General features: G+C 48.1%; 1 protein-coding gene across 9 annotated transcripts in view; it reads right to left on the bottom strand.

Annotated features, from left to right (window-relative positions):
- The window catches only part of EXOC3L2 (exocyst complex component 3 like 2), a 50954-nt gene extending 23841 nt beyond the window's left edge, over positions 1-27113 (bottom strand). The window contains exons 1-13 of one of the 9 annotated variants that reach the window (XM_061596393.1): positions 26799-27113; positions 24242-24473; positions 23500-23594; positions 22970-23143; positions 20260-20971; positions 11820-12462; positions 9153-9267; positions 8013-8123; positions 7304-7404; positions 5180-5290; positions 3689-3824; positions 2500-2622; positions 1366-1521 (exon numbers count right to left, since the gene is read on the bottom strand). In XM_061596393.1, coding sequence (XP_061452377.1) covers positions 1366-1521; positions 2500-2622; positions 3689-3824; positions 5180-5290; positions 7304-7404; positions 8013-8123; positions 9153-9267; positions 11820-12462; positions 20260-20950 — 2187 coding nt within the window. In that variant the 5' untranslated portion in view covers positions 20951-20971; positions 22970-23143; positions 23500-23594; positions 24242-24473; positions 26799-27113. Of the gene's footprint in view, positions 1-1365; positions 1522-2499; positions 2623-3688; positions 3825-5179; positions 5291-7303; positions 7405-8012; positions 8124-9152; positions 9268-11819; positions 12463-20259; positions 20972-22969; positions 23144-23499; positions 23595-24241; positions 24474-24718; positions 24938-26798 lie in introns of those variants that run through there. The other 8 variants (XM_061596392.1, XM_061596388.1, XM_061596389.1 and 5 more) reach the window with 8 other exon arrangements.
- Positions 27114-27450: the final 337 nt, after the last annotated feature.

The raw sequence follows: 27450 nt of genomic DNA, 5'->3' as shown, positions 1-27450 counted from the left end.
GTTTTGTTTCAAGATGTTCCTTCTTTGCCGCCCTGGGCTCTTTCTGAGAGGAAGGATGGGATGTAAATTTTAAATAAGTAAAAGTAAAGTACAGTAAACAAGGGGCTGACCTGCCAGCCAGGTCCTGTGTTCCACCACTCTTACACAAAGTCATGCCAAACAATTGTTACCTGGAACTTTCCAGTGCATTTCGCCATCACTTTCCTTACAACAAAAAGCCCGTCTTGGTGTGGGCGGGGGTGGTTGGAAGCCTGTTTGTTGTACAAGCTCTCCAAATCCATTTTAATTGTGCAACCTGAATTTGCTACTCCATATCTGAATCCCACCCACAAAAAGTAACAGTCTGGAAGCGGCCTCAGTTCACACAGGTCAATAGCAAGCCCCAACAGGCCTGGTCAGTGGGTGCCCCAGGTGAACTGCACCTAGGCTCTAGCTAGCATATGTTGTGCATAATCCTCTGTAATGTATGGTGGGGGTGGGTGCCTGTAGCAGACCCTCAGGTTCTGCCACAGGCAAGTGGGGGTGGAAAATGTTCCTTGGACATGACTGTTCCAGGCCATGCACAGGAGCTCCTTAGTGGAGAAATCCACATGGCCAGGGTACCCCGATGGTAGGAATTAAAAATGGAAATGGCCTGCCTTGAAGTCGCTCCCGACTTATGGCGTATTCCGAGGGGGTTTCCCATGGCCTCCCTCTGAGGCTGAGAGGCAGTGACTGGCCCAAGGTCACCCCGGGAGCTTCACGGCTGTGTGGGGATTCGAACCCTGGCCTCCCAGGCCGTAGTCCAGCACCTGAACCACGACCCCACACTGGAAGGCACAAACGACGGCGCCTCCTTGGAGCCAGAATTCCCTGGGACGTGTGCGGGGCTCCCCCTCCGCTGTGTGTGGATGTCTACTAAGACGTTTCTCCTTCAACTGCCTTGTTATGTTAAATCCTTCTGCTGTTTCTGGGGGACCGGCAACTGCTGCTTTTCAGCCGGCTTTACAACTGCTGTTCTTAGGACTGTCGGTGTTCAGTGCCTGCTATTTTTACTGTTTTATGTACTGGTTTTGTTTTTCATCGCACCTTTGTTGTTTTTCAATCGTTTCTATTTTTGTGAGCTGTCTTGAATGATTTTCAGAGAAATGGGATCTAATTGCTACTACAGCTCCTCCCCTTCCTCCTTCTAAGAACCACAACAACTTCATCATCTCTGAGAAACAATGGCTTGGGGTGAGCAGAGGTAAAGGACACTTCAGCCCGCAGAGCTTTTCTCACCCTTGTGTGGGTGCCGGATGAAATCCCCCCCGAGGAATTGCTAGAGGGGCTCTACTTCCCTCCCCCCCCTTTGGCAACTGGTGGGCAAGTCTCCCCCATCCTCACCAGCTGGATGAAGAATTCCTGCAGTTGTTTTGCTTCACTCCGCAGCTTGTTGGCCATTTTGGTTCTCATCTTGGATGAGGTGCAGATGATCCGGACTCGCATCAGGGGGCGGATGTATTCAATGAGCACCCGGCGGTGCACTTCCTTCACCAGCATCTGGCAGGTCAAAGCAGAGCCAAAAAACCAGCAGGGTAAGAGCTCAGATGGGAACCATCCAAGATTTGTCAGGCACAGAGGAGGCACAGGCCAAAGCCACGCAGAGCAGCTATACAGGGAGATGCCGCCCTGGGAGGCAAGGGTGTCTTTTGGTCACCTTCCTGTTACCAGGTGATCCTCAGTGTTAGGATATGTTAGGGTTGCCATTATTTTTCCCTGGCCCTGCTCCCATGCCTTTAACAGCAACCTGGTATGCAGAACATAAGGAGACCCTTGCTGGATCAGGCCAATGTTCCATCTAGTCCAGCATCCGGTTCTCACAGTGGTCAACCAGGTGCCTGTGGAAAGCCCGCAAGCAGGATCCCAGTGCAACAGCACTTCCCACTCCACCAGCTGGCCTTTGGGGGCAAACTGCCTGCGACTGTGGAGGTGGAGCAGGGCCATCAGGCTAGCAACCATTGTCCAGGAGAGTAGCCTTATCCTCGCCGATGAGTTGGTCTAATCCTCTTTTAAAGCCAAAGAAAGTAAGCAAGGAATCTTTCCCTGGATGGGAAAAATCTCTGCTCACTTGCTTTCTTTCACGTATTTGGCCCTTGCTGAAGGCATGGGGCAGAGCCCTGAAAAAAGTTGGCAACTCTAAATGGGGCTAGATGGAGGTCTTTTTGTACTTTTTAGACTGGGCAAGCAGCGCCAAGCAATTCATTTTATTGGGGTGGAGGGCTTCCCTTCAGCCTCTCTCCTAAGCTTAACATATCAGAAAGCTGACAAACTCCACCCCCTTTTTTTCTTGGTCTGCTCCTCTGTCTTTGTTAACACCAACCTGGACAACATAGCCACACATCTCCCACACAACTCCAGAATCTCTCTCAATGCCACAGACGGGTGGTGTGCCTCCTTGGCCACACAACTGCTTTGGTCCTTTGTGCGGCCAGAGCTTCCCTGGGGCCGAGCTGTTCACCGTCCTGGCAGACCCCTCACCTGGTATGGGTCTAGCTTCATCCTCCTCAGCTTCTGGGCATGCTCTGTAAGGAGAGCCATGATGGTAGAGAAGGCCTCTGAGTTGCTGAGCCATTTCCTTTTCATCAGTTTGTGGAAATAGGGCTGCATGAGGTGGGGTGAAGGGCAGAGAAAGGAGATGAAAATGAGAAAGCAACGAAGCTGCCTCATACCGACTCAGGTCTTTGATCCATCTGGCCCACTACTGTCTGCATGAGTCTTCCCGAACCTGGCGCCCTCCACCTGTTTTGGACAACAGCTCCTATCAGTCGCAGACAGCACGGAGTGCGAGAAGAGCCCTGCAGCAACAGCTGGATCAGGCCAATGGGGGCCCAACTAGTCCAGCATCCTGTTCTCACAATGGCCAACCTGATGCCTCACGGGGAAGCCCGCAAGCAGGACCTGAGCGCAAGAGCAGCTCCCCTCAACTGTGGCTCCCCAGCAGCTGGTGTTCGGAGGCACGCAGAGGGACAGCATAGCCACAGGGCTGCAGCAGAAGGCTGGTTTACATTGGCAGCTGGCTTACACTGACAGTAGTTCCCCCAGAGTTTCAGTCAGGGATCATTCGAGTCCTGCTTGGCAACCTACAGTCACTCCCCATTGTCTACTTTGACAGGCAGCAGCTCTACAGGGTCTTGGGCAGAGTGGGGTCACTCTCCTCACCTCCTACCCGATCCTTTTTTAACTGGAGATGTCCGAGATTGAATGCGGGACTTTCTGCCTGCAAAGTGCACGCTTGGCTGTTGAGCTGCAGCCCTCTCTGAGTGAGATAGTGAGGCCTCAGCAACAAGGACAAGAGGAACCGGTGGATTTATCCAAGGGAGCATCACTCGGGGTGAAGACTCTCAAGGTGACCCAATTTAAAACAGGGCAGCAAAGGTCCTCTACCTTTGATAGTGGTGAAGAAGAGGGAATCTTGCCAAGCGTGACTATTCTCACCCTTGGGACAAGCTGCCCTTGCCAGCACTCCCAGCGTCCCTTGTCCCACATGGCCAGTTTGGACCAAAAGGTTCAAAGGAAGCATAGCGTTCCCTTCCCCTCCGCCCATATTTCTCCCCACCCCCAAGGACATGTTGGAGCAGGATTTTGATCCTTCCCCACCCACCCCAGTCTGTTCCCACTAACATCCTGCTGGGGGCTGGGCTTGCTGGGTCTTCTCCAGAAGCAATACCTTGAGGTTTTGAAAAAGGTGGTCAGCCAGCACTCTGTTGCAGAGCCGAGTCACTCTGTCGAGGGAGGCGTTTGCCTGGCACCTCGCTGCCTCGCTCTCAGGGTGGCCAAACCTTGCCAAGCGCTCAACATAGTCCCTGCAGGAGAGATTCTTGTCAATGGGATTGCATGCAAAGTGCTGTCAGCCAGCTCCTTTCTCAGCATGGGCTGGTGGGAAGAGGCACAGGTGTAGAATCAGCAATGCTTAATACTGTGCACTATCCCCAAAGCCACTGTCACTACCTGTTGCCTACCAGCTCCACCCCTCTGCTGCAGCCATTGGCTGAGAAGCTATGATGTCATGAACATTCTAATCCTGAAAGGGAACGTGTTAGCTACGGAACTCTGGCCGACACTGCAGCTGCTCTGAGGATTGTGCAAGGTCTCTTAGGGAGAAAGCACCACACAGACCCTAAACTGATGGGTGGAAACATGCCGTTGACGTGATGTGAAGAGGCAGAGGCAGGGAGGCTGGGAAGTAGAATGTGAAGAGTGTGCAGCAGGTAGGTCATCTAAACTGTTGGTTTTCAGCAAATGAGCCAGAAAGAGCTGCAATTGGATCATACTTCATTCTAACATGGGTTGGCCCCTTGGCACCACTACTGTTTGTGTCTTCTGTTGATTTGAGGAGAAAGACTAACAGACACCGAGAGGAGGAGCGAATAGGAACAAGTGAGAGAGGAGAGAGGAAAAGAGAAATCTGGATATATTCAAACTTACAAACTAGGCCCTGTATTGCAGATTGCAATTAAACATGAGTTTCATATTTGAACAAGGTTGAAGACAACTGGTCTAAAGGACAGAGGGATCGTTATGTCCAGGTGGTGGTGATGGAGGAGGAGGAGGAGGAAGGGTAGGCAGAGAAGGCAGGCACCAGGGGGAAGGCTGACGGAGAGAGTGACTTGAGAGTGGTCAGGGAGGAACAGGCTTTAAACCAGCAGAACTTCACACAGGGCCAGAAAGGCAGGGGGTTAGGAGGAATAACAATGTCCTTGGTAACAGCAGCAGTGAGCCAGGAAGGCCAAGAAGGTAGAGGGGTGAACCCACATTTCACATGCACGCTGTAAATGAATAAATAAATACCAAATTGGCATATCCGGCCATATTTGATGGAACTGGCAAAAGGAAAGGTGCTCTTGTGATTTAAACATCAATGGTGGTGTGGATGTGGAGAAAATTCAAGTTCAGGAGCATAGACGTTATGGGCTGGGGCTAGAGATGTGAAGGTCTGCAAAAAAAAGCTAGGAAAGAACTGGAATTTTTCCATTTTGCCCCTAATGTTTCTTTTTTTCCCTCCAGGCCTTCACATCTCAGGTTAGGGTATGGGGCAAACAGAATAGTTTGCAATGATCATGGGGGGGGGAGCAGTGCAGGATGCAAAGCAGCCAAGCTCCAGCTGATCTGGTCTTTTTCTGGTAGTCAAGGCTAAACAGTGGGGATGACAGTCTCTCACCTGAAGGGTGGGCAGTTGTTGACAAGCATGATGGTCCGTCCCATGTAGCTGTCAGCAGTGAGGGTGGTCTCAACCTGCCCCTCATGAAACCTTTCAACCTTCTTCTGCAAACTGGGAGCAGGGAGGGAGAGGCAAAGAGCAAAAGACAAAAAGCAGAAGGAAGTTCAGGTGGTGCGACAGCTGCCAGGCGCAAACCAGTCCTGCTCAGATGCGCCTGTCTCGCACCACTGTCCCCATCAGCTCTCCCTCTTGGCACATTCTCACAACCATCTCCTGCAAGTAAACTGCAGGCCCCTGGTCTTCAGTTTGCCCCAGTGGAACACAGCCTTTAAAGTCCTCAATACTGACGCACTGCTGTCCCTGCATGTGTTACTTGCAATTTTCACAATCCTCCTCTGCCTGTGACTGAGCCCAAGAAATGGGAGTGTCTCCGGATCTACCCCTCCCAGAGGCCTCATGCAGATGATGGGCAAGCTGATTAACTGATGGGCTTGCATCCCCTGGATGTGTGGACCGACCACACAGCAGCATTGTGTGTGAGGTCAGGTAATAAGGAAGCTTCTTCTGTGGTGTCTGACCTGGATTGGCTCCCCGACACATGCAGACCATGATTTGATGGTGCTCATGTGTGGCACACTCTTGTGTGAACTCCCCCTTTCCTTGCCTCTCTCCCCAGGTTTCTGCAGGGCGCGAAGCCACACAGGGTCCTTCCAAGCCACCCGCTGTAGCTGGCGTAACCCCGTTATGAGCCCCTGGTCTTCCTGCAATTGTTGCGGTCTTAAGAGTCCCCAGAAGACACAGCATCTATTCAGACAAACAGCAACACACACCCCAGCTTTCTGAAACATGCACTTCAGGCAGTGAGCCAGCTAAAAATAGCCCCTTGCTGGGCTTTGACTCTCATCCCAGAGTCCCCCGGCTCCACCAGGGGCCTTTGTCCTCTGGCTCCACCTTGCTGGTATTTCCTTACAAAGCAGCTATTTATACACCAGGATGAGACCTCTCCTTGGTGGGCAGTTTGAAATGGAAACTGCATGCCATTCCTCCTCAACTGCCGTGTGTCTTCCCCCGCCCCAGCCATGATGTGTTTTTCTCCCATGGGAAGCAACTGTGACAAGGGTTATTCATATGCAGCATCAGGTGCTGGATGCCACCCAAGCTGTAAGAATGAAGGGGTCCCCCTCTCTGATGGTGTCGCGATCAGACAGCTGAAGGAAAAAAAAACACATCCTGGTGACTTTGCTTCCCATTCTTGTTTTCGTGCCAATGTCAGTCATGGTTTCCTGCTTTGGTTTATGTGGAAGATTCCCCCACTTCAGACTAGCTCAGCCCCTGCCCGTTGGGAAAACAAGGACTTCCAACCCTTTTGTTTTTTCCTCTCCTACATACTTTTAGCTTGTCTTGCTTTTCATAGCCCTCTGCGGCCACGTGCCCCACTGGGCATCTCCCATCTTCTGCAATGCACCTGCTCTCTTGCTTGCGGCCCACTGCAGTCTCAACCTAACCTTCCTCACAGGGTTGTTGCAACCATAAAATGGGGGAAGAACCCAGCATGTTGCCTTGTGCTCCTCGGAGGAAAGGGAAGATATAAGTACAACCACACAAGGCTATTCTTCAGAGTTCAGCTCCCTCCCCAGGACCGCCAGAATTTATATCTCTGAATCAAAGCACATGTTACAGGATTCATGCTTATAAAACAGAGAGCTCAAAACTGGCCACTTTTATTCTGAAGAAAAAGCAGTTGTGGGGGCCCTGATCTGAGAAATGCTCCTGACCTGGATCACAGCCCTGCCCGAGATTCCTGTTGAAATGCCTCCTTCTGCCCCCATGGCTGCAATTTGCCCCAAAAGTGCTGTTTGTAGTAAACAAGGCCTGAATCGGTACCAAAACAGATTTTGTGCATCTCAACCTGTCAAATTACCCAACATCCATGCTGAGATTTTGATTCAAACATTATTTTTGATTGGATCAGAACTGCCAGTTGGCTTTTGCTATTTGCTTCAGCTCTAGACCAAATGCTACCTCCCCACTCCAGATATCCCTAAACGACTCCCATCTACGGCAAAAGAAGGGTCATTTCTCTTCTCCTGGGGTTCTCCTCGCTCAGCCTTATCCATGGGATACCTCTGCAGGAAATCTGCCAGGCTGGTCAGGCAACAGTGGGCCATCCTCATCCCAAAGTCTTCTGTGATCTGGGGGGCTTTGTCTGAATAAGCCTTTAGCACCTGCAAAGGGGGAGAAAGTGGTGCATGTGAAAAAAACGAGGGCAGGATTTCTTTTGAGATCCATCCTGCACAGTCTGAAAAGAAAAACCTTTCCCCCGAGCTGCAGGAGAGGTGACATTTCAGACAATAATGAAGAAGTGTGAGGCAGCAGGAAAGGAAAATGCAAGAGTCAGCAGGGAGGAGGTCTTTCGTAAGAGGTGATCCCTAGGACTCCTCAAGCCAACTGAGCTGCCCACGTACCCGGCCTCCCCTTCATGACCACAGCCAATACACCTGTCTGTGGGATACATCTCCTCCACACCCTCAGCTGCCTTCTCTCCTGGTGACATTTGGCCTGATCCAGCAGGCTCTGCTTAGGTTCTGCTTTGCATGCAAAAGGCCCAGGTTCAATCCCTGGCGCTTCTAGGTAGGACTGGGAAGGATTCCTGCCTGAAGCCATGCAATCCTACAGCCAGTCGGCGTAGACAATATTGAGCGAGATGAATCAAGCCCTATGCGGCCATGAGGGGGCTGAACAAAAGGGAAAGGAAAGAGCAGAACAAGTAGGCTGAAATCCAGTGGACTTGGGTGAAGCCATGGCTGTTTGGGAGGTCAAGGGTCTGACATACCAAGATGACTTTGCCAGACAGGCCAAACTGGAAATTGTCCCTCATGTCTTCCTGTGCCCACCTCTCTTCCTCCTTCTGTAGTTCTTCGCTCATGTCCTCGATGATCTTCTCCTATGAACAAGCAACAAAAGGTCTGCAAGCAAACACCCAGAGAGAATGGAGGGGATTTCATTTTAAGACATTTGTCACTTGTCTGTGTGTCATGGCAAGGGACTTCTGAGAGCCTCAGGGTGGGGCCTTGCACCAGTTTCATACTGAAACCAGGGAGGGGCCAATCTTCAGCAGGAACCAGGTGTGGGGGCCCAATCCAGACTGGGAATGTGTCCTGCATCAAGGCTTCACAGCCGCTTTTTCCCCTCTTTAAATTAAAAGTGGATGGTTTGAGCAAGCTGTTTTTAAAAGCATGAATATTTTATTTACAAAACTTTTAGACCATCCTTCATTACAAAAGAATCATAGAGCAGTTTCATAAATGCTACAAAAGAACCCACATGTTATACCAAAAAAACCCAACAATAAGGGTTGTCACCAACTGAGTTCTACTTAGAGTAGGCCCACTGAAATTCATGGACCTAAGTTAGTCATGTCCATGAATTCCAGTGGATCTACTCTGGGTAGGACTAGCATTGAATACAACCCTAAATACGAAAATTATCAGTCAATTATAAAACCACCACAGACAATGGGGGTGGCTCAGATGTGTCTCAAGATTTTGCATACGCTAAATTTCAATCACCAAACAAGCTAACATGAAATTTGGCCATGGGATTTAATTTATGGAGTTCCTGGGAAGGGAGATAAACCCTGAAGAATGACAACTCAAGCAACACACACCAACAAGATTTGAACCAAGAGCAGCCTTCGCCATCCTGGTGCCCTCCAAGAGTGCTAGACTACAACTCACATCAGCCCCAGCCAGCACGGCCGTAAAAAGGGGCAGTCAGAACACACAAAAGCAATGTATATCTTCTGTTTAGGGAAGCTTTTAACAGTTATAGACATAAGCATGGGATTTTTAAAAACTGCACATTTTTAACAGTATGTTGTAATCAGTTCTTGCATTTTGCCTCCCTGGAAGAACCTGGCAAAGATGAAATGACTACAACTAAAGGCTGCTCCCATATCACGCTTCGCCACTACCTTCACAGCTGCGATACAGTCCTCTTCCAAACTTAGTTGGGTCTCAGGGGACAGCAGTGGGCCAAGCTCTTGGGCTTTGACCAGTGAAGAGATTTCTGCTCGGCCCAGAACTTCTCTACGTGGCAGAGAGAGAGAAAGAGAGAGAGTTAGGGATGTGCTAGAATTCTGCCCAATTTGCATTTGTACCAAATTTTTCATTAACTCACTTATTCGCTATCATTGCAGATCGGATTTTTATGTAATGATTTTCCGCATCTATAATATTGATATTAATATCGATATTTCCTTCAGTGTATTGATATTTTAATTTATCGAGATTTCCTTTAAAAACATCAACAATTCCTTTAAAAATATTGATCTTAATATCAATATTTTTTCTGAGGGGAGAAAAAACAGATTGGTAAAAGCAGCGGCTAGTGGCCAAAGAACGAACTCAAACTGAGACCAGCCTATTAGATTGACAGATTGCTTTCAGACCAGCACAGGTCAACAGTGTGTGTGTGTGTGTGTGCGCACCCCACCCCAGAACATGCCTCCACTTTGGTTTATTTATTACATTTATACCCTGCCTTTCTTTCCATGCTAGAAACCCAAGGTGGCTTAAATATGGTTCCCAGGCGGTCTCCCATCCAGGCAGTGACCAGACCTGACCCTGCTTAGCTTCAGCAGGGTGCTGGCCTCAGGTGCCTTCAGACCAGAGCCTTCACAACCTCCATACCTTACAAGCCCATCTAAATGAGGCTGCCCAATGCAAGGCAGGAAATCCAGTTGCCACCCACAACTACCCCTGTTCCTCCAAAAAATCTTATGACATGGTCCACCAGGAGTTTTGCTTACACAAAAGTAGGCAGGGTGGAGCTACCATCTGCTCCGTGTCCACCAGCTGACTGGTGCTGAAACCACAAACTGGCTGCACTAGGGAGTTCCTGACAGGGTCGTACTTTGTTAGTAGGGTTGTACTTCCTCATCAGAGTGTGGCTTCCAACAGGGAGGATGCAGTCCAACACATCTATAAACAGTGGGGGTGGGGTGGGGAGAAGCCCCCTGTGATGTTCCTATATTAATGTATATATGGTAAGTGTTGTTGTTTTAGAAGATACATGGTAAGTGGAGTGAAAGAGGAGGGGGAGTGAATGGGCAGTAGAATGCGAGATGATTGGCTGAGTGTTTAAAATGGCTGAATGTATGAAAGGAAGAGTGAGAGTGGAATCTGGGGGGGAGAAGAGAAAGAGTGGATTGCTTGGTGGGGTTTGAGAGAGTTGTTTGCCAGGAGAGAGTGAAGAAGGAGGGAGGTGGAGTTCAGATTAGTATTGAGTAAAACCATATGCTTATGTGCCTTAAGAAGAAATCTTGTTAATCTTGTTAGCTTTGTTATCTGTAATAAATACTTAATTTGGTTTACCAAAGGCCTGATCCTTGGCTGGGGTTTCACAGACCAGAAGGGAGGGTAAGGTAATGACCAAGGCTGAAGGGGAACTGTAACAAATGGTGGCAGCGGTGAAGAGAGTAACAATACCAGTATTCAGAGTCTCTGGGAATACTAGTATTGGGACGTTACTGGTGGTTGCTTAGCAGGGGGATCTGTTGAGATCTGTGCTAGAGCGGATAGGGAAACCATAAGAGAGAGCGGTCCGGACTGGTGGAGTCCCTGGTGGTGCCTAGAGACAGGCAGTAGCCACGCGCAGGTAGGAACCTGACAGGGAGAGCCAGGGAAGGACGCATCACACACCCCTTCTACCTGCATACCCCAATCAACATTTCAGAACCCAGGGTTTGTTTGGAGCTCTTAAGTAATGAGGGCATCATTCAGTGGTTAATGGATCAGTGCTGGGGCTCAACCCTTCCTAGAAGCTACATCTTGTGCCTAGAAGTGCTCTACATAATCCTGGATGTGGATGAGCTAGATGTGCTTAGGCAGTAGTGAGGGAGTCACTTTGGACATGCTCAGAGGCCTTCTGTTATTATTTCATGTGTTTCTGGGCTGACCCCTACCACTGAAAATCAGTTCTGGGAATAAACGATGGCTCCATATTAAAGCCCTTCATCAAGAGCCAAACTATGTCATAATTATTAGTCACACCTTCAAACTACCTTACTTATTAAGAAGAATCCTGCTGGATCAGGCCAAAAGTTCATCTCCCCCAAGTCCACCCTTGCATGTAGAAGGCGCCATTGTCACTACACGAGGATCAAAGCTCAGCGAATGAGTTCACTATTTGTATACAGCAGGGGTAGCCAAGATGATGTCCTCCAGATGTAGTTGGTCTCCCAACTCCCTTCATCCCTGACCATTGGTCATGCTAGCAGGGGCTGATAGAGTTGGAGCCAAAAAACACCTGGAGGGTACCATCTTGGCTACTCCAGTATATAGGATGGCCATGAACATAAAAGACATTTGCCCCCCACAGACATGTAGAAGTCCCCCCCAGGTGAAATTGTAGGGTAAGCCAGCTGACCCCACTGTCTTTCTACCCCAAGGGCAAGTCCCTCTCCTGTGCACCTGGTACTCAAGACAGCTGCCAGCGCCCCATAGATTCCCATAGCATGGGCCATAGACATGTCATGGCAAGGAAACATGGCAGCCACTGCTAGTAGCACAGAAAAGCAAAGGTTGGCCAGAGAGGGGCCACCGTCCATCTTGCTGAACAGCTCTCTTCCTCCTCTTACCTTTGGTAGATGTTGCTGTTCCAGTCCAAGATGAAGTATAGCTCAGAGATGGTCAAGCTCTTCTGGACCACCTCAGCCAAGCACTGGGCTAGCCCTTGATGGTAGCTACACAGGTAGACGCTGAAGGCCTTGTACTCTTTGGGATAGGCATGTAGGAGGTGGAACTTCACGGTGCACAAGTCTTCCACCGCACACTTGGCCAACCTGTCCATCTGTGTGGCAATGGGGCCTGCCCTGCCTTCCATACACTGGCACAATCTCTGGCTGACCAGCTTGTTCACCGCCTCAACCCACTGCTTCTTCATGGCCCTGGGCCTGGGCCCGGATCCCCCCAGCTGGTCTCCATTGGCCTCCAGCCACTTGCGGTCTGTGTCCTCCTCTTGCTCTATCACCCGTACCATGAGCTCCAGAGGCAGGTAGGTGCTCTTGCTGGCCAGTGACTCTGCCAGGACGGCCCAGAGCTCCTTCTGCAGGGCTTCATAGAGCAAAGCCACGTCCTTGGCCTTCCGGCTCCCATCCTTCCGGACCTCCCTGCTCTCCAGGCTCTGCTGCCCGTCCAGTTCACACTCGGCTTCAAGTTCAATGATGTGCTCATCGGCTGTCAGCAGATCCCGTTGCTGGATCAGGTTCAGGATTTCCAGAACTGAAGGGAGGGGTGTAAAAAAGAAAGAGACCCAAAGTGTATGGGGGTAGGGAGTGTCACAGCCTGGGGCTGGGGCTTCACCTCTCTCCCTTCAAAGGTCCATCAGGGCCTCAGCCGGGAACCTTCTGGTGTCCCTTGAAGCATGCCGCTCTAGGGTGTGGAGCAGAGGGGGGAAAGGGGTGGCACTGTCTTCACTCACAGACAGCCTACTGGTTCTCCCTGACCTGCCCAAGCTATGGTGCGAACAGGTGATTGGTTTCGTTCTGGACAGCTCCTTTCTGCACGATGCCCTGGAGCTCCCAGGCAGTGTTGACCCCTGACCCTGAAGGCAGTTGTTCTGGATCTGCCTTGGCTGCCTGTGGCCCACTGCTGACGGCATTTTGCTACAACTTGCAAGGAAATAATGCTTACCCACACACAAGGGAAGTGACTGTTGAATTTTGGGATTGATATCATTCACGCAATTATCCGTTGATCCATATTGACTCCACACCTAGGCAATATACCTTTCTTCCTTCCTCTACCGTTTGCAGTCATGAGGCGTCTCAGTCCTAAGGATGACTTCCAGGAGGCCTTGCTCCTCCATTACAGCCTGGCTTTTCCTAACCCACATCCTGCATTAACCAGGGGTTAATATTTAAAAAGTGGTCAAGCTTGTTTGGCCTCTATGCGTTCTGGCTGAGCCCACATGATTACCATATGGCCTTATGATTACCCTGTGGTGTGAGAAATACGGTCACAAGCTACCCGGGGCATGACCTGAGACATCCTTGGAAGAAGACCAGTGCACCCCATCAGCGACCCATACTTGATGGATGGTGGGAGGGGCCATAACTCAGTGGTAGAGAAAATGCTATGCCTGCAGGTTCATTCCCTGCCATTTCCAGTGACCTCAGACAGAATGCAGTGAGAAAGGCCCCTCCAGAGACCCTGGACATCCGCTGCCAATATAGACTAGATACTGGACTAGAGGGACCAGATGACCTGTTACATATGGCAGCTTCCTATGTTTCCCTCAGGGGACAAAATGATGCGTTCTTCAGCCACAACATTGACCCTGCCTTATCAACATCTTTGCAGGGCTCAGTGCGGGTCTCTGGTTTCCCAGAGTTCAATCCTCAGACAGGATTGGACCCTGGAAATGTGACTTCCCTGATCAAACAGCAGGGCTCCTGTGCACCACCCTTCCAGTACTTAAGCACTGGTGTAGTTTGGCTCTCAAATATTCTGTGCTCCCTCATACCCGAGTTCCTAGAACCTATTTCTGACTCCTCTTGTCCTTGCCTCAGCTTTACGTCTGCTGCCCACCTGCCCTATGCTGCATCTTCGCCAAGAGGATTCCCAGCATCAGGACTCCTGTGGATGCTGCCTTCAACCTTGGGATAAGGTTCTCTGCTGTCAGCTGCACTTTCTGTTGGGCTCCAACAGTCCAAATGCAACAGACTTGCCACTTGCTCAGGCCTTCACGAGATGGGTCTGCTTAAAGGATTGCTATCTTGCTGCCCAGTGATACATGCCAAATGTGAAAGCAAATTGTTAAATACCTTGTGGTTTCTGCGGCTGAATCTCAGCGTGGTCCCCACCCTCCCAAAGCACGTCTCCCTGAAATTCCTCTCTGAGGGACCTCAATAGGCGCTCAGAAGACCTAAGTTAGCCGTCTATCTTCAGTCTGACTATCTCAATGCCAAATGAAAGAACAGGGAAGTTTGTGGCTCCTCTGGGATAATTTCTGATCAGCAGAGGACAGCACATCCTCTGCCTGCACAAGAACCCAAGTTCAGTCTCCAGCATCTACATTTCAGTGATCTCAGAAACAGAGGGCTGGGAAAGCTTCCCTCAGCCTGAGACTCTGATGGGATGGTCACTCCTGCCAGTCAGAGTAAACATTCCTGAGCAAGAGGGATGAAACACCTCAATCAGTCTATAGGGGAGCCAATGTGGTGTAATGGTTAGAGTGTTGGACCGGGAATTGGGAGACCAGGGTTTGAATCCCCACTTAGCATGAAGCTCACATGCTAGTCTTTGGGCTAGTCACTATCTCTCAGCCTAACCTACCTCACAGGGTTGTTGTGATGATAAAATGGGGGGGACCATGTAGGCCACCTTGAGCTCCTTGGAGGAAAGATGGGATATAAATGTAAGAAAATAAAATAAACAAGGCAGCTTCATAGGATGATTCCTCAGTAGTAGTTTGTGTGCCGGGGCAAAGCCACCTTTCCATCATCGGCATTCCTGCTGCTCACCTGGATGGGAAAGGGCAGAGGGGACTGATGGGGAGTGGTAGGTGGGGTTATCCCCTTTCCCCCGCCACCCCCATAATAAGCAGGGCCTCTCTGGTCTGATGGCAAGACAAAGGAGGGACTGCAGCCTGTCCTCCTGAAAGAAGCAAACAGCAGCTGCCCAACGCTGTGAGGAGCCGAGAATCTCTGAAACTGTGAACAGAGGCAATAACTCAAGAGGGCTAAAACTTCAGAAGTCTGAGTGGTATTAAATACTCATCATCATAAACATCAGAGACTATACGATTATAATATTGTCGTATTACAATAATGCATGAGGGGCTTACATAAATTATTCAATGAACCTACACCTTCAGGAGTGCTGATCTGCAACCACAGTTAGTAGAAAATGGCACTTTGGGATAATTATATATGTCAAAATTCAGCCCACTTCTGTAAGATGACACTGAGGCATGCAGCATCACTGTGCCACGCAGGGTATCACTGGGATGTGCTGGAGCACATGATGTAGCAATAGAAGGGGCATTTGAACATGTGCAAAGTTGCTTTCAGTCACTGACAGCGAAATCCCATGCATATTTGCTTTGAGGTTAAGTCCCACTATGTGCAGCCTGAATCTGGGATTAGGGGTGTGGCTTCCAGACAGGCATGATCCTGCCTCCAGCTCCTCTCACTGTAGTCATATTAACTGCTGATGCTACAAGGAGAAACTAAGGCTTGCAGGAAGGGTGGGTCCTCGAGGAGTTGTTGGGCTGCAACTCCTGCCATCCTCAACCACTGCCCATGTTGGCTGGCACTCATGGGCCACCGATTCCCCACCCCTGGCTTACAGCTCAACATGTCAAGGGATAGGGAGTGTTTGATTTTAGGGGGGGGTTTACAATTCTCTCTTGTTTGGATGTTGTTTCTGTTATCCCAATGGTGCGTGCGGCCAGTTGGAAGCGACAGGAATGACAGAGCTGGCTCTTGGCTGGAGTCCTCACGCCTCCCAGCCCAACAAACATGTTGTTTAACTTATTGCTTCCGTTAACTGCCTCCTCTGTGTATTGCATAGCTGCCTTCCACTGCCCAGTGTGGAATGGCTGCCAGGCACTGAGACCTCTTCTGCACAGAATGGCCACCATGCACATGACCCCTGTCAGTTGCAGTGGTGGCGGTGGTGGTGATGGTGGTTCAAAACCCTCTGGGGTTGACACTGCTTTAACTTCCCCCATTATAAAATTATTAGACTGGTTTTGTCCATGTTCTTGTTTTACTTAATCACCACAAAGCACTACAGATAAATACTTCAGTCGTGGCTAAGGGTCGATGGCAACCCAATGTGTTTTCCAGTCACAGCTTAAAGTGGATTTGCAATCCATGGTCTGAGTTAACTATGCTGAGTATTACATCTTTACTAAGCAAACCAGGATTATTTATTTATTTGTTGTATTTCTATACCGCCCCATAGCCGAAGCTCTCAGGGCGGTTTACAATAACTTAAGGCAGTTTCCCTGCAGCTGCTCACAAAGGGATAGATAGAACTTGCTAGTCTCCCTGTTCGTGCCATTAGTTTCCGTGTGCATTCAAACAAAGGCAACAAACCATGGTTAGCTCTAACCATGGTTATTATGCATGATGCCTGTTCCTGTGTCAGTTCCAGAGTCAGAACTGGAAAGACAGATGCAGCTTTTAACTGGACAAATTTCTGTCAGGACAGGTAGCCTTTGATTTACAGACAGCATTTTGTCCCAAACGTTTTTGTCTATTCCTCTAGTTCCAGAGAGGCTGGCCCACTGAAAGGTATACCTTCCCCAATATTGTACCTTATTAGGCCATAACGCAGAGAAAAGGGCCAGGATAAATCCCAGGAGGGGAAGTTATGCTAGTTTGTTGCAGCAAACACAAAAAGAATTCTGTGGCAACTTTAAAAGTACATTTTTGGTGCCATACGATAGGAAATGGTTTGAGAGAGAGAAGCCAGATACTCTCTCATATCATGCTCTTGTTATACATACACCCTAACTTCAGGTTCCAGTGTATTCTTACTATACACACTTCACTGCCTTCTCTAAAAATGTTTTACGTTACAATTCAGCTGTATGAACAGGCAATCAAAATGATTTGTTTAAAGGGATTAAGAATGCTCTGTGGTGGACCCAAGTGATTTGGAAATAAGTTACTTTCTGTAATCCTCTGGGGCAAAGATCACTCCATAAATGACTCCTAAAAACTTCCATCTCATGACTTAGGTACTTCCCTACAATGGCTGTTCCCACAATAAACCAATTAGTGTGTTTTCACACTTTGGCTATAAACTGCTTTGTTACGTAAATGTAAACTCTATATTGGCCAGAATATACATTCAGTTTAAAAAGTGTCTCTCTTCTGCTTTCTGTCCCACTTTAACAACTTTCACTTGTGACACAGACAGTGCAAGAGGGACTCAGACACATGCATTTTGCTGTAATGTGTGAAAATGCACCTGGGTAAGGATGCTGCAGCAATTTTTTAATGTAAATCTCAGAAGACACTGAACAGGTCAAACTCATCATTCTTCTTGGACAACACCAAAGTTGAGTGTTGTGTGTGTGATCAGAAAATCCCAACACAATGGGGTTAAACAACTGATGTGTGGCTGAGCAGAGGAGGGTATTCCTTGCTTCGGAGGACAGAGATGTGCTGCCTGCTTTTTATTTATTAAGTGTATTTGATTTATATCCCGCCCTTCCTTCCAGCAGAAGCCCAGGGCGGCATACAAAAGCACTAAAAACACTTTACAACATCATAAAAACTGACTTTAAAATTACAACAAAACACCTTTAAAAACTTTTTTTTTAAAAGCTTTCAAAACATCTTATAAATTTTTTCGTCTATTGCTCAGCCTTAGCAGACTAGCATAAAATCCAGTGCACACACTCTTGGGAATGCTATTAAATTCAGCAGGATTTATTTTGGAGTAAAGATGCATAAGAAGGAGCTATTAGCAGTATCTATTTCCTACAGACAGACACAAGAGCAGAAAGATGCTTCTGTGGGGCTGTGGATGATGAAAATGTAGCCCTAAAGATAGTTTTGTGCTGGGGTCTCCAATGGGATGCTCATGGACCCCACAGCAGCCTCAAGACATTTCTTTGGCTCCTGCAAAGGCCCCCTGACACTCCCAATCTTTATTTTTTAAGAACAGGGTTTTCATTGTTGATTTGTTGGCAGAGCTATTTTGGGGGGGTGTTGCCTGCTTTTTTGTCTGTGTTTTATTTGGTTTTGGGGGGGGGGGTTATAGAGGTTATAGAGAGCCAGTGTGGTGTAGTGGTTAAGGTGCTGGACTATGACCTGGGAGAGCAGGGTTCGAATCCCCACACAGCCATGGAGCTCCCTGGGTGACCTTGAGCCAGTCGCTGCCTCTCAGCCTCATGAAAAACCCGTTCACAGGGTCGCCATAGGTTGGAATCGACTTGAAGGCAGGACATTTGCATTTATAGAGGTTTCGCCTGTTTGGGGAAGTTTCTGAGCATCACCAGTTTTTTTTCTTTGAAATGGGTATTTTGTGGTGCCCACAATAGTGTAGCTTTCAGAAGAAACTTACCTCACACACGCCATCTAATTTGTTGAGCAGTAGAAAGCAGACGGAGAAGCAGAGGTATGGGACATTGTTTGAGAAGGACGGGGCTTTTGTTCTGAGTGGGTGTTGCAGTTCTGTAATCTAGGGTGATGAGGCTATCATTGACAAATTGTTCCAAGCACTGAAACATTGGGAGAGGAAGGAAGGCTCTTTCCAGGCTTGTGAACCAAAGTTGAATAAGTTTTGCATATTTCCCAGTTTGCTCTGCTCTCCCCAGAACTCTTTGAGGTCTTTTCCTTCCCTCTGGGCACATTCTCAAGCAAGGTCAATGGGCCACTTTTCATAGACTCTCCTGCAATCAGGAGGGGCAATCACACTGGAACAATGAGCCAAGAACAAAAACAGTAAAAGATCTCTCATTAGTCTCCCTCCAGCCATACTCTGAGTAAACAGGCTGGCCCTGGAGGTCACTGAAGATCAGGGCTCATTTCTCTTGGGAAAGACTCTGCAGACAGCCAAGGATTAGCTATCAAAGCACAACTTTCAACAGCTAAAAATTAAGAATTAGATGAGAAGCAGAAGCTCATTATTAGGGAATAAAGTGAGCAAGCCACTTCTGTGGGGTTCTGGGCCAAGGTTAATCCACAGGAAGATAGCAAACTCTTGTACCGAGAGTCAGGCCTTTGGCTCATCTAGCACAGTATTGTCTACCCTGACTGGCAGCAGCTCTCTAGGGTTTGAAGCACTCAAATGTGGGGGGGGCGCTCAAATTCATAATGTGCATTTCCTTGCCCAAATGCACACATTTTAATAGTCATGTTGCTTAGTCTCCTGCTTGTATCAACCCCTCCAACCCTCAAGCATTTCACAACCTTCTCAAAAGGGAGCACATAATACCTGTGTTCTTACGAGAAAGTACACTGTCCGAAACCCTCCCTCCAATTATGCATTGTTGAAATGCTGCATTTCACCCTTCCATAACCTGGTGCCCACCAGGCGTTTTGGACTAAAACTCCCATCAGCCCCAGCCCACCCAGCCATGCTCCCATCGCCCCAGCAGTATCATTCTGCTGGCTGGGCAGAAGAACGTAAGAAAAGCCTTGCTGGATCAGGCCAAAGGCCTGTCAAGGGGATGGGAGTCATAGTCTTTGGGAGGGCACCAGGTTGGGGAAGGTTGCTTTACTTTGCAGTAGCTTATCCTGGTTTAAAAGTAAGACAACGTTTATTCTTTTGGTTATAGATACAACAGAAAAACATAATCGTCTGACAAAATCCTGCCAGTTAAAAATATATACCTTGGCATTTTCAATAGTGTGTGCAGTCAGTGACAGGCTGCACATTTCATGTATCTGCATTTATATATATATGTTGCACACTATAGATAAGATGCATCTACAACTCCACCCTGAGCGGTAATTTCTAGGGATCTGGGGAGGGAGCTGAACCCTTCAGAATAACAATGACACAACTCACAGTAACAAGAAGATGACAAGGCCAAAACAGAGACAGTGGTTTAGCAAGGAGAGGTCCAGAAAACAGTGGCTGCCCCCCCCCCACTAGCTGGAAGATTCCATCTCACATTGATATGGGAATAGGCTGGGACTGGGGAACCTGGCAGTGGGGCTCCAGATGTTGTTGGACTCCAACTCCCAGCAGCCCAAACCCACACGGCCAATAGTCAGGGATGGCAGGAGCTGTAGCCAGCACAACTGGTCTGGAGGGCCTACACAGGTTCCCCAGCCCTGGAGTAAACTGTCTGAAAAGCCAGCCATGCCTTCTATTTAAGGAGATACCATCTGGATTGCCACTGATATTTTATTTTTCTAATTGATGTTTTTAGTTTCCTTAAAACACTATTTTTTTAATCTGTCTTAAAAAACACTTATATTTTCGTTATCCTAAAAGGCGGGATACAAGTTTATAAAATAAGAAGAACAGTTCTGACAACAATTACCCTGCGTCTCAGGCTCACGGGGGGCCATGTGCTCCTGCTTAAGGAGACAAAATTGCACTCACCAGAGAGCGGCTCCTTGACCTTGATTTCTGACTCCTCAGTGACAGGTGCCGGCTCCACGGCCTCCGGCTGGTTGAGCTTCTCCACCAGTGAAGCCCTGCGCACTTTCCCACCCAGCCCTATCTTGAGGAAGGACATGCGCTTCAGGGTGTCGCCTCCGCCGTTCTCTTTCTCAGCCAGGCCACAATCCAGACTGTAGAGGCTCTCCTTGCGGCGCCCATTGAAGCGCTGGAGCAGGCTGAAGTCCTCTGAGCAGCGCCGCGGCTTCCTCTTCTCAAGGGTCCTTTGACTCTGGTTGCCCTCCGTCAAGGGGATCATCATACGGCCCAGGAAGGACCTCCTGTTGGACCCTTTCTCTCCCCCATTTGGGGACTTCTTGTCTCCACTCTTCTTGCCTTTGCCCATCCGGAAGGGGGACAACCCCACCAGCTTCTCCAGGGTTGCTCGACGCCGATAGCGCCCTTCAGAGCTACCATTGAAAAGGCCCCGCTCAAACTCACTCACATCCTCTGGGGAAGGGTTTCTGCTCTCATGGGAGTCATTCCCAAGGAAAGAGTCTCTCTCATTCTCTTCAAGGTCCTCCTCAAAGGGGTTGGTTCCTTGGGTCTCTTTCTCCAGAATCAGTGTCCCGCTACTGCTACCAGCATCGCCGTTGGCCATCTTGAGCTTATAGGGGTTCTTAGGGACTGGCATGGCAGCCGATGTTCCCCAAACCTGGGAATAAAAAGGGTGAAGGGTCAGGCAGTGTTGGGAGAGTGTGAGAATGGCGTTGCAAGAAAGACATTCTACACATGCTCCAGGGTGCTTTGCTTCTCTTTCACAGATGCCAGGCCTCAGCATTGGCACTGAAAACCTGATTCATGTTGCAGAACCAAAACCAATTTTCAGGAAATTTCCAGTTCCTACCCCATCCCCAGATCTAATGTTGAAGTCAAAATTTTACATACCATTTTGAATTTGGGGTTATTCTTTTCCCAGTTTGTGAGTATTTCGTTTTGCCACTTGGTGTAAAGAACACACGAGTTTGTTTGATTTTTTATATACTGCTTAATTAACAAGAACTTCTGGCTAAACAATACAAAATATTCATTTTAAAAATACAAATAAAATCAAACATTAGAAACAAGTTGACCTGGAGTTGTATCCAACTAAAGTATACTTAGAATAGCCCATACTGAAATTAATGGACACAACTAACTTAGGTCTATGATTTTTTAAAGTGATTATTTAGAATTTAATTTAGAAAATACAATAATTGCAAGGATGTAACAAATACACATGCATGTATATATTAATGAAATATCAAATATATATCTCACTGCTATGAATACCAATATTGTAAATATCACAATCTAGTAATTATAAAGCACTATTAATTTACCACATAGAAAAACTATTCTACTTATACTGTATCTATTCTTCATGAATTATTATTATTAATTAAATTTATATCCCGCCCTTTCTCCCAGCAGGAGCCCAGGGCAGCAAACAAAACACTAAAAACACTCTAAAACATCTTAAAAACAGACTTTAGGATTCCATTTATCTGTAACATTTTGTATTGTATTGTAATGAACATCTTTACATTGTCGCTACCCTCCTTTTTTTTGCCAGCCATTCCTTCACCGCTAGAGGTGACCCCATTTGCCCATTCTTATGCAGCAAGCATACAAGCGCCGAGGACTCCATTCCATATTTTTCATGGGTCTACTCTGAGCATAATTTGGCTTAGATACAACGCGTCAAAGCCATCAGCCTGGATCAAGTGCATATAACCCTCATCCTCCTCCACTCAGGGGAGGGTCAGAACAAAGGATGCCAAACGTGGACAGCGTGGTGAGGTATCTGAGGGAGGATGGAAGAGGCTTGGACTGAGGGGGAAAGCCTGTCAGATGAGGGGGACTTGAGACCGGACGGAGGCGGAGGGCTGTGAGGTGCCAAATGCACACACCACAGATGTCTCCTCACCTGAGGCCAGAGGCAACTTGGGGGGCAGGGAAGGACCCCCATGACTGCTGCTGCCCCCCACATCCAGCCACAGGAAGGCCCAAGGAAGCTGCTGAGGCCTCACCACCAGCCGCCATCATTCCGGAGGGGGCCAAAAATGTTTCTAGGGCCACCATGGCAGTTCTTCCAAGGAGGCCTAAAGGGCTTCATCCTGCTGCTTCCTGGGGTGGTCGCTGCCCCTCAACCCCCGTCAGCACCCCATGGTTGGCCACTTGCACTCAAAGGTGCCCTCTGTTCTTCCAAGGACAGCAAGAGAAAGAACCACCCGCATCTGCCTTGGAGGGGACAAACAGAAGTAGCTGGCGGGGCTCTTTGGTCTGGGCCAAAAGTTTGCTAATGATGTTACAGTTAGTTTTTATTCAGTTTCAAAATGTATTTGTCATGACAAAGAAATCCCACATTTCCTCCAAAGAGGTCAAGGTGGCATACATGGTTCTCCCCCTCCCCATCGTTTCCTCACAACAACCTTGTGAGGTAGGTTAGGCTGAGAGACAGTGACAGGCCCAGGGTCACCCAGCAAGTTCACAGTCAAGTAGGGATAGGAGTCCTGGTCTCTTAGGTCATAGTCCAATATGTCAAACACCGCACCTCACTGGCTCCCCCCCCCCGTCTTCCACTCCCATCTTCCTTTTCACACTTTTTTCCCCATTCCATGTTTCCACCCACCCCTCATCCTGCACCCTGGGAAAAGCAAACAGATATTACCTGGAGGTCTCAGATCAAGACCTCTGGGAGGTCGGAAGTCATTCCTTGGAACCCCAAATTGCTTGTATCGTCCTTCTGCGCTACCTAGTTCCCACTGGAGAAAAACTGCCCCAGGGGACTTTGTCACCCTCAAGTGGCTGCCCCACATGGGCCAAGGGGTCTGCTCCAGGATCCCTGGCAATGTGGTAGATAGAGAATGATGGGGAAATCATTTACATGGCACGCGGCATCATCACCACCCCTAAAAATACTGTCACCCCAGGAAACCACTTTGCCTAACTGTGCAGTTGAGTGAGCCCTCTGTCTGGGCAACCTGGGCCTATTTTTGTCTGAAAGCGGGAGTAGTTTAATTCCCACTGTGAAAATGTAAGTCGTAACAAATGGGACTTCCAGGGATTAATGTACAAGTGTGGAAACACCCTTGGAGCATGTCCAGACAGCAGGGAGCTCTGCTCTTCTTTCTGCTAAGATACACAGGAATGCCCAAACCAATTTTGAAAATGACAGCAGTGTGCAAAGAGAAAAATTACCTGCCTTTCTCCAGAATTTCTTGTGGGGGTGGGGGAAGATATTTCCTCACAACCAGGGCTGAAGCAGGGTGATCAGAACTGAGCCCCAGGACAGCCTGGGTACATGTGAAGGAGCAATAAAGAAGAGAATGTGATTACGTGAGAATCAAAGGTGGTGTTTTGCAATGGTCAGAAGACAGCCCCCCCCCGCTATGGATTATTTTGGTCACCTTGCGCAAGCAGCTCTGCCCCTCAGTTCTCCATCTGCAAATTGTGAATAACACTGACTGAGTTAACAGGGCTGCAGGAGAGGTGGGCAAATAGTTTGTCAAAAATTGTCCACAGTAGAGGACTGGGGGTTGTATTCAAGTAAGATTTTCTCAGAATAGACCCATTAAAATTAATGGACTTAACTTAGTAATGTTCATTCATTTTAAGGTGTTTGAGTAGGACTAGAACTGGATACAACCCTGGGTGTCTGAGCATGTGCAGAAGATCCCTCACTGACTAACCAAAAAAGAGAGGGTTGCAGAGAGAGAGAGAGAGAGAAATCCTTCATATCTGGAATCAGGAGAGGATTTCCCAGAAAGAGAGAGAGGGGGCAAGCAGTTCAAGCATGCTGCTTGACCCTTGCACTTCTCTGTAGAGGTTCAGCCCAGTGACCCACAGCCTGACAGCAGGAAACATATGAAGAAAGCAGATTTGGTATATAGGGAATTCCCAGAGCCGTGTGGACTGACAGCCAGCATTCAAGAAACCCTACCTGAGTCTCCACGCTCGCTCGTGTTGCAGAAAGAGACTTTTCCACTGTAGCGCCAGCCAGCCAGCCAGCTGACCCACCAGCTCTGTGTGTGTGTGGGTGTGTGTGTGTCTTTCAAATGACCAGCTGATGGCAGCTGTACCTGCTGGACTTCCCCCTTGCCACGTGACTGCTTTCTCTTTAACCTGCCCTCCTTCCAGAAAGGGAGTTGCCATTAATGGATTGCGAACTAATCCTGCAATGGAAGGACACAAAGGGGTTCTAGAGCAGAGGGTGGACTAACACCAAATGGCCCAGACCCCAAAATGACACTGATGGTACTTAAAAAAGCACACCTCCTTTCATCCTCTCTCTCTCTTCTTTCTTGCATAGTGGGGGAGGTATTTCCCCACCACCAGGGCTCCTTCACATGTAACACATACAGAGACTACAATCCGATTTTAAAATCTCTCTCTCCTCTCTTTTCACATTAACATTCACCTGTGTGTGTGCTTTGCATGCAAAAGATCCCAGGTTCTGCATCTCTGGCACACTGCTTCCAGTCAGTGTAGACGATATAGACGTAGATGGACCAGTGGAGTGATTGAGTAAAGCACTTTCCGGGGTTCCTATCCAGACAGCAAATGAGAAGTCCCTTGTGCTTTCAGTACTAGGCGCCCGCAAGGATGCCCAACCTCTAATGAGAATCCTTGCTGTTTCTTTTTGCCCAGAGTGTTCCCTGACGGGTGGGGTGAATTTGACCTTGACGGTCTCCTGGAAGCAGAGCTGTGCTTCCAGAGTGAGGGACAATTCAGGAGACCCTGAGTCATATACCTAAGCTTCACAGAAGTTGCGGGAGACAAGGAAATTACACACCAGAATGGAGAGGCAGGAAGCAGCCCTTCCTCGACAGAGAGAGAGAGAGAGAGAGAGAGAGAGAGAGAGAGAGAGAGAGAGAGAGAGAGAGAGTTAAATTGCTTGTGTTTAGTAACTTCTAAGCAGCCTTCTCCAACTGAGTCTCTTCCAAATGTTTTGAACTACAACTCCCATCAGTCCCATTCATCCCACCCATCTGATAATGGGACTGATGGGAGACGTAGTCCAAAAGATCTGAAGGACACCAAGTTGGGGAAGGCTGCTGTAAGCCATGTTTCTGAATTGGAACCTTTCCCTCCTCATCCCAAATGTAGGGGCTGGTTGTGTTTACTGACTGGAGAGGGGGGAAACACTCTGTGTAGTTCAAAACAGTAAGCATGTAAAAGTCACTTACATAAATAGGCTTCCCTATCCAGAGGGGTGGTTGTCTTAATCAGTTGCAGCAAAACAACAAGCAAGAATACTGTGGCACCTCAAAAATTAAAAGGTTTATATCTGCCATAACAAAAACTGTTTAAGTGCCACAAGCGTCTCCACTGATTTTCCATTAGGGTGTGAGACAGGGGTGTATTTTATCACCCTATTTGTTTAATCTATACGCAGAACATATCATACGGAAAGCGGGACTGGACCAAGATGAAGGAGGTGTGAAAATTGGAGGGAGAAACATCAATAATTTAAGATATGCAGACGATACCATACTACTAGCAGAAACCAGTAATGATTTGAAACGAGTGCTGATGAAAGTTAAAGAGGAAAGCACAAAAGCAGGACTACAGCTGAACGTCAAGAAGACTAAAGTAATAACAGAAGATTTATGTAACTTTACAGTTGACAATGAGGACATTGAACTTGTCAAGGATTATCAATACCTCGGCACAGTCATTAACCAAAATAGGGACAATAGTCAAGAAATCAGAAGAAGGCTAGGACTGGGGAGGGCAGCTATGAGAGAACTAGAAAAGGTCCTCAAATGCAAAGATGTATCACTGAACACTAAAGTCAGGATCATTCAGACCATGATATTCCCGATCTCTATGTATGGATGTGAAAGTTGGACAGTGAAAAAAGCGGATAAGAGAAAAATCCACTCATTTGAAATGTGGTGTTGGAGGAGGGCTTTGCGCATACTACGGACTGCAAAAAAGACAAATAATTGGGTGTTAGAACAAATTAAACTAGAACTATCACTAGAAGCTAATATGATGAAACTGATTATCATACTTTGGGGCACATCGTGAGAAGTCATGATTCACTAGAAAAGACAGTAGTGCTGGGAAAAACAGAAGGGAGTAGAAAAAGAGGAAGGCCAAAGAAGAGATGGATTGATTCCATAAAGGAAGCCACAGACCTGAACTTAACAAGATCTGAACAGGGTGGTTTATAACAGATACTATTGGAGGTCGCTGATTCATAGGGTCACCATAAGTTGTAATCAACTTAATGGCACATCACAACAACAGCAATCCTGAGGCTGAGCTCTGAAGAGACCCAGACAACTCCAGAAAATGACCCTTAAAACATTTTAACAAAGCATCCCGAGAGACAAAAGTAGACGCAAAATAGGATTGTGGTTTTTCAGGGACAGATTCCAGAAAAAATGTAGACACCAAGCTAAAATGTACACCTCTGACACTCCAGGAGCTGCTGAGATGCTGTAGGAAGAGGGAAGGAGGGAGTGGGGAGATCATGATGAGGACCCTACCTTAGCGTGCTATTTGGAGCAAGCCCTAGTCTTCAGTCCATGCTCTCCTTGCAGGATGCAGCTGCCACCGTCTCCAGCTAGTCTTTCAGTTCTCCAATTCTTCAGCTGGGCTGCAAGAGGAAGGTGGAGATGGGGGGGGGAGTTTAAGAGGAAGTCCCTCCCAGTAGCCAAAGCAGGAGGCTGTGAAAACTGCTTTATACAATATGGGCAAAGTACCCTCTTGCTGCACTTATCCCTGTTGGGTCCAGGTCCTGTGACTGACTGGTGGGGTTGTGTTTGTGTTTTTTTGGGGGGGAGGAAAAACTTTGGATCACGCATCATACTCAGCCAGGGGCAGGGCTAAGCTTTGGAATGTTTTTTTCCCCCAACCACAAGGCTAATAACTGAAGTGTGCAAAGTCATAAATGGATGTTTCTGACCACATGCAGAGTGCCCTTTCCCTCTTCCTCGCAAATGAATGTCCACAGCCAGCCTCCACACATTTCCCTTTCATTGGAAGGTGTGAGATTCCCAGGTTGGCTTGTGTTCCAGAGAAACCTGTTTTTTAAAGAAAGAAAGAAAAGGGAGAACTGCTAGTAATACAAATACAGCAAGTGTAAGAATTCCTTGCAGGTTGTGAACAACCACAACTGATCTCACTTTCTTTGATTCT

Source organism: Rhineura floridana, chromosome 15 (genome assembly GCF_030035675.1).
Source record: "Rhineura floridana isolate rRhiFlo1 chromosome 15, rRhiFlo1.hap2, whole genome shotgun sequence".
In the NCBI taxonomy this organism is placed as follows: Eukaryota; Metazoa; Chordata; class Lepidosauria; order Squamata; family Rhineuridae; genus Rhineura; species Rhineura floridana.
The sequence above is the reverse complement of the archived record's forward strand: the minus strand, read 5'-3'. Positions and strand labels throughout refer to the sequence as shown.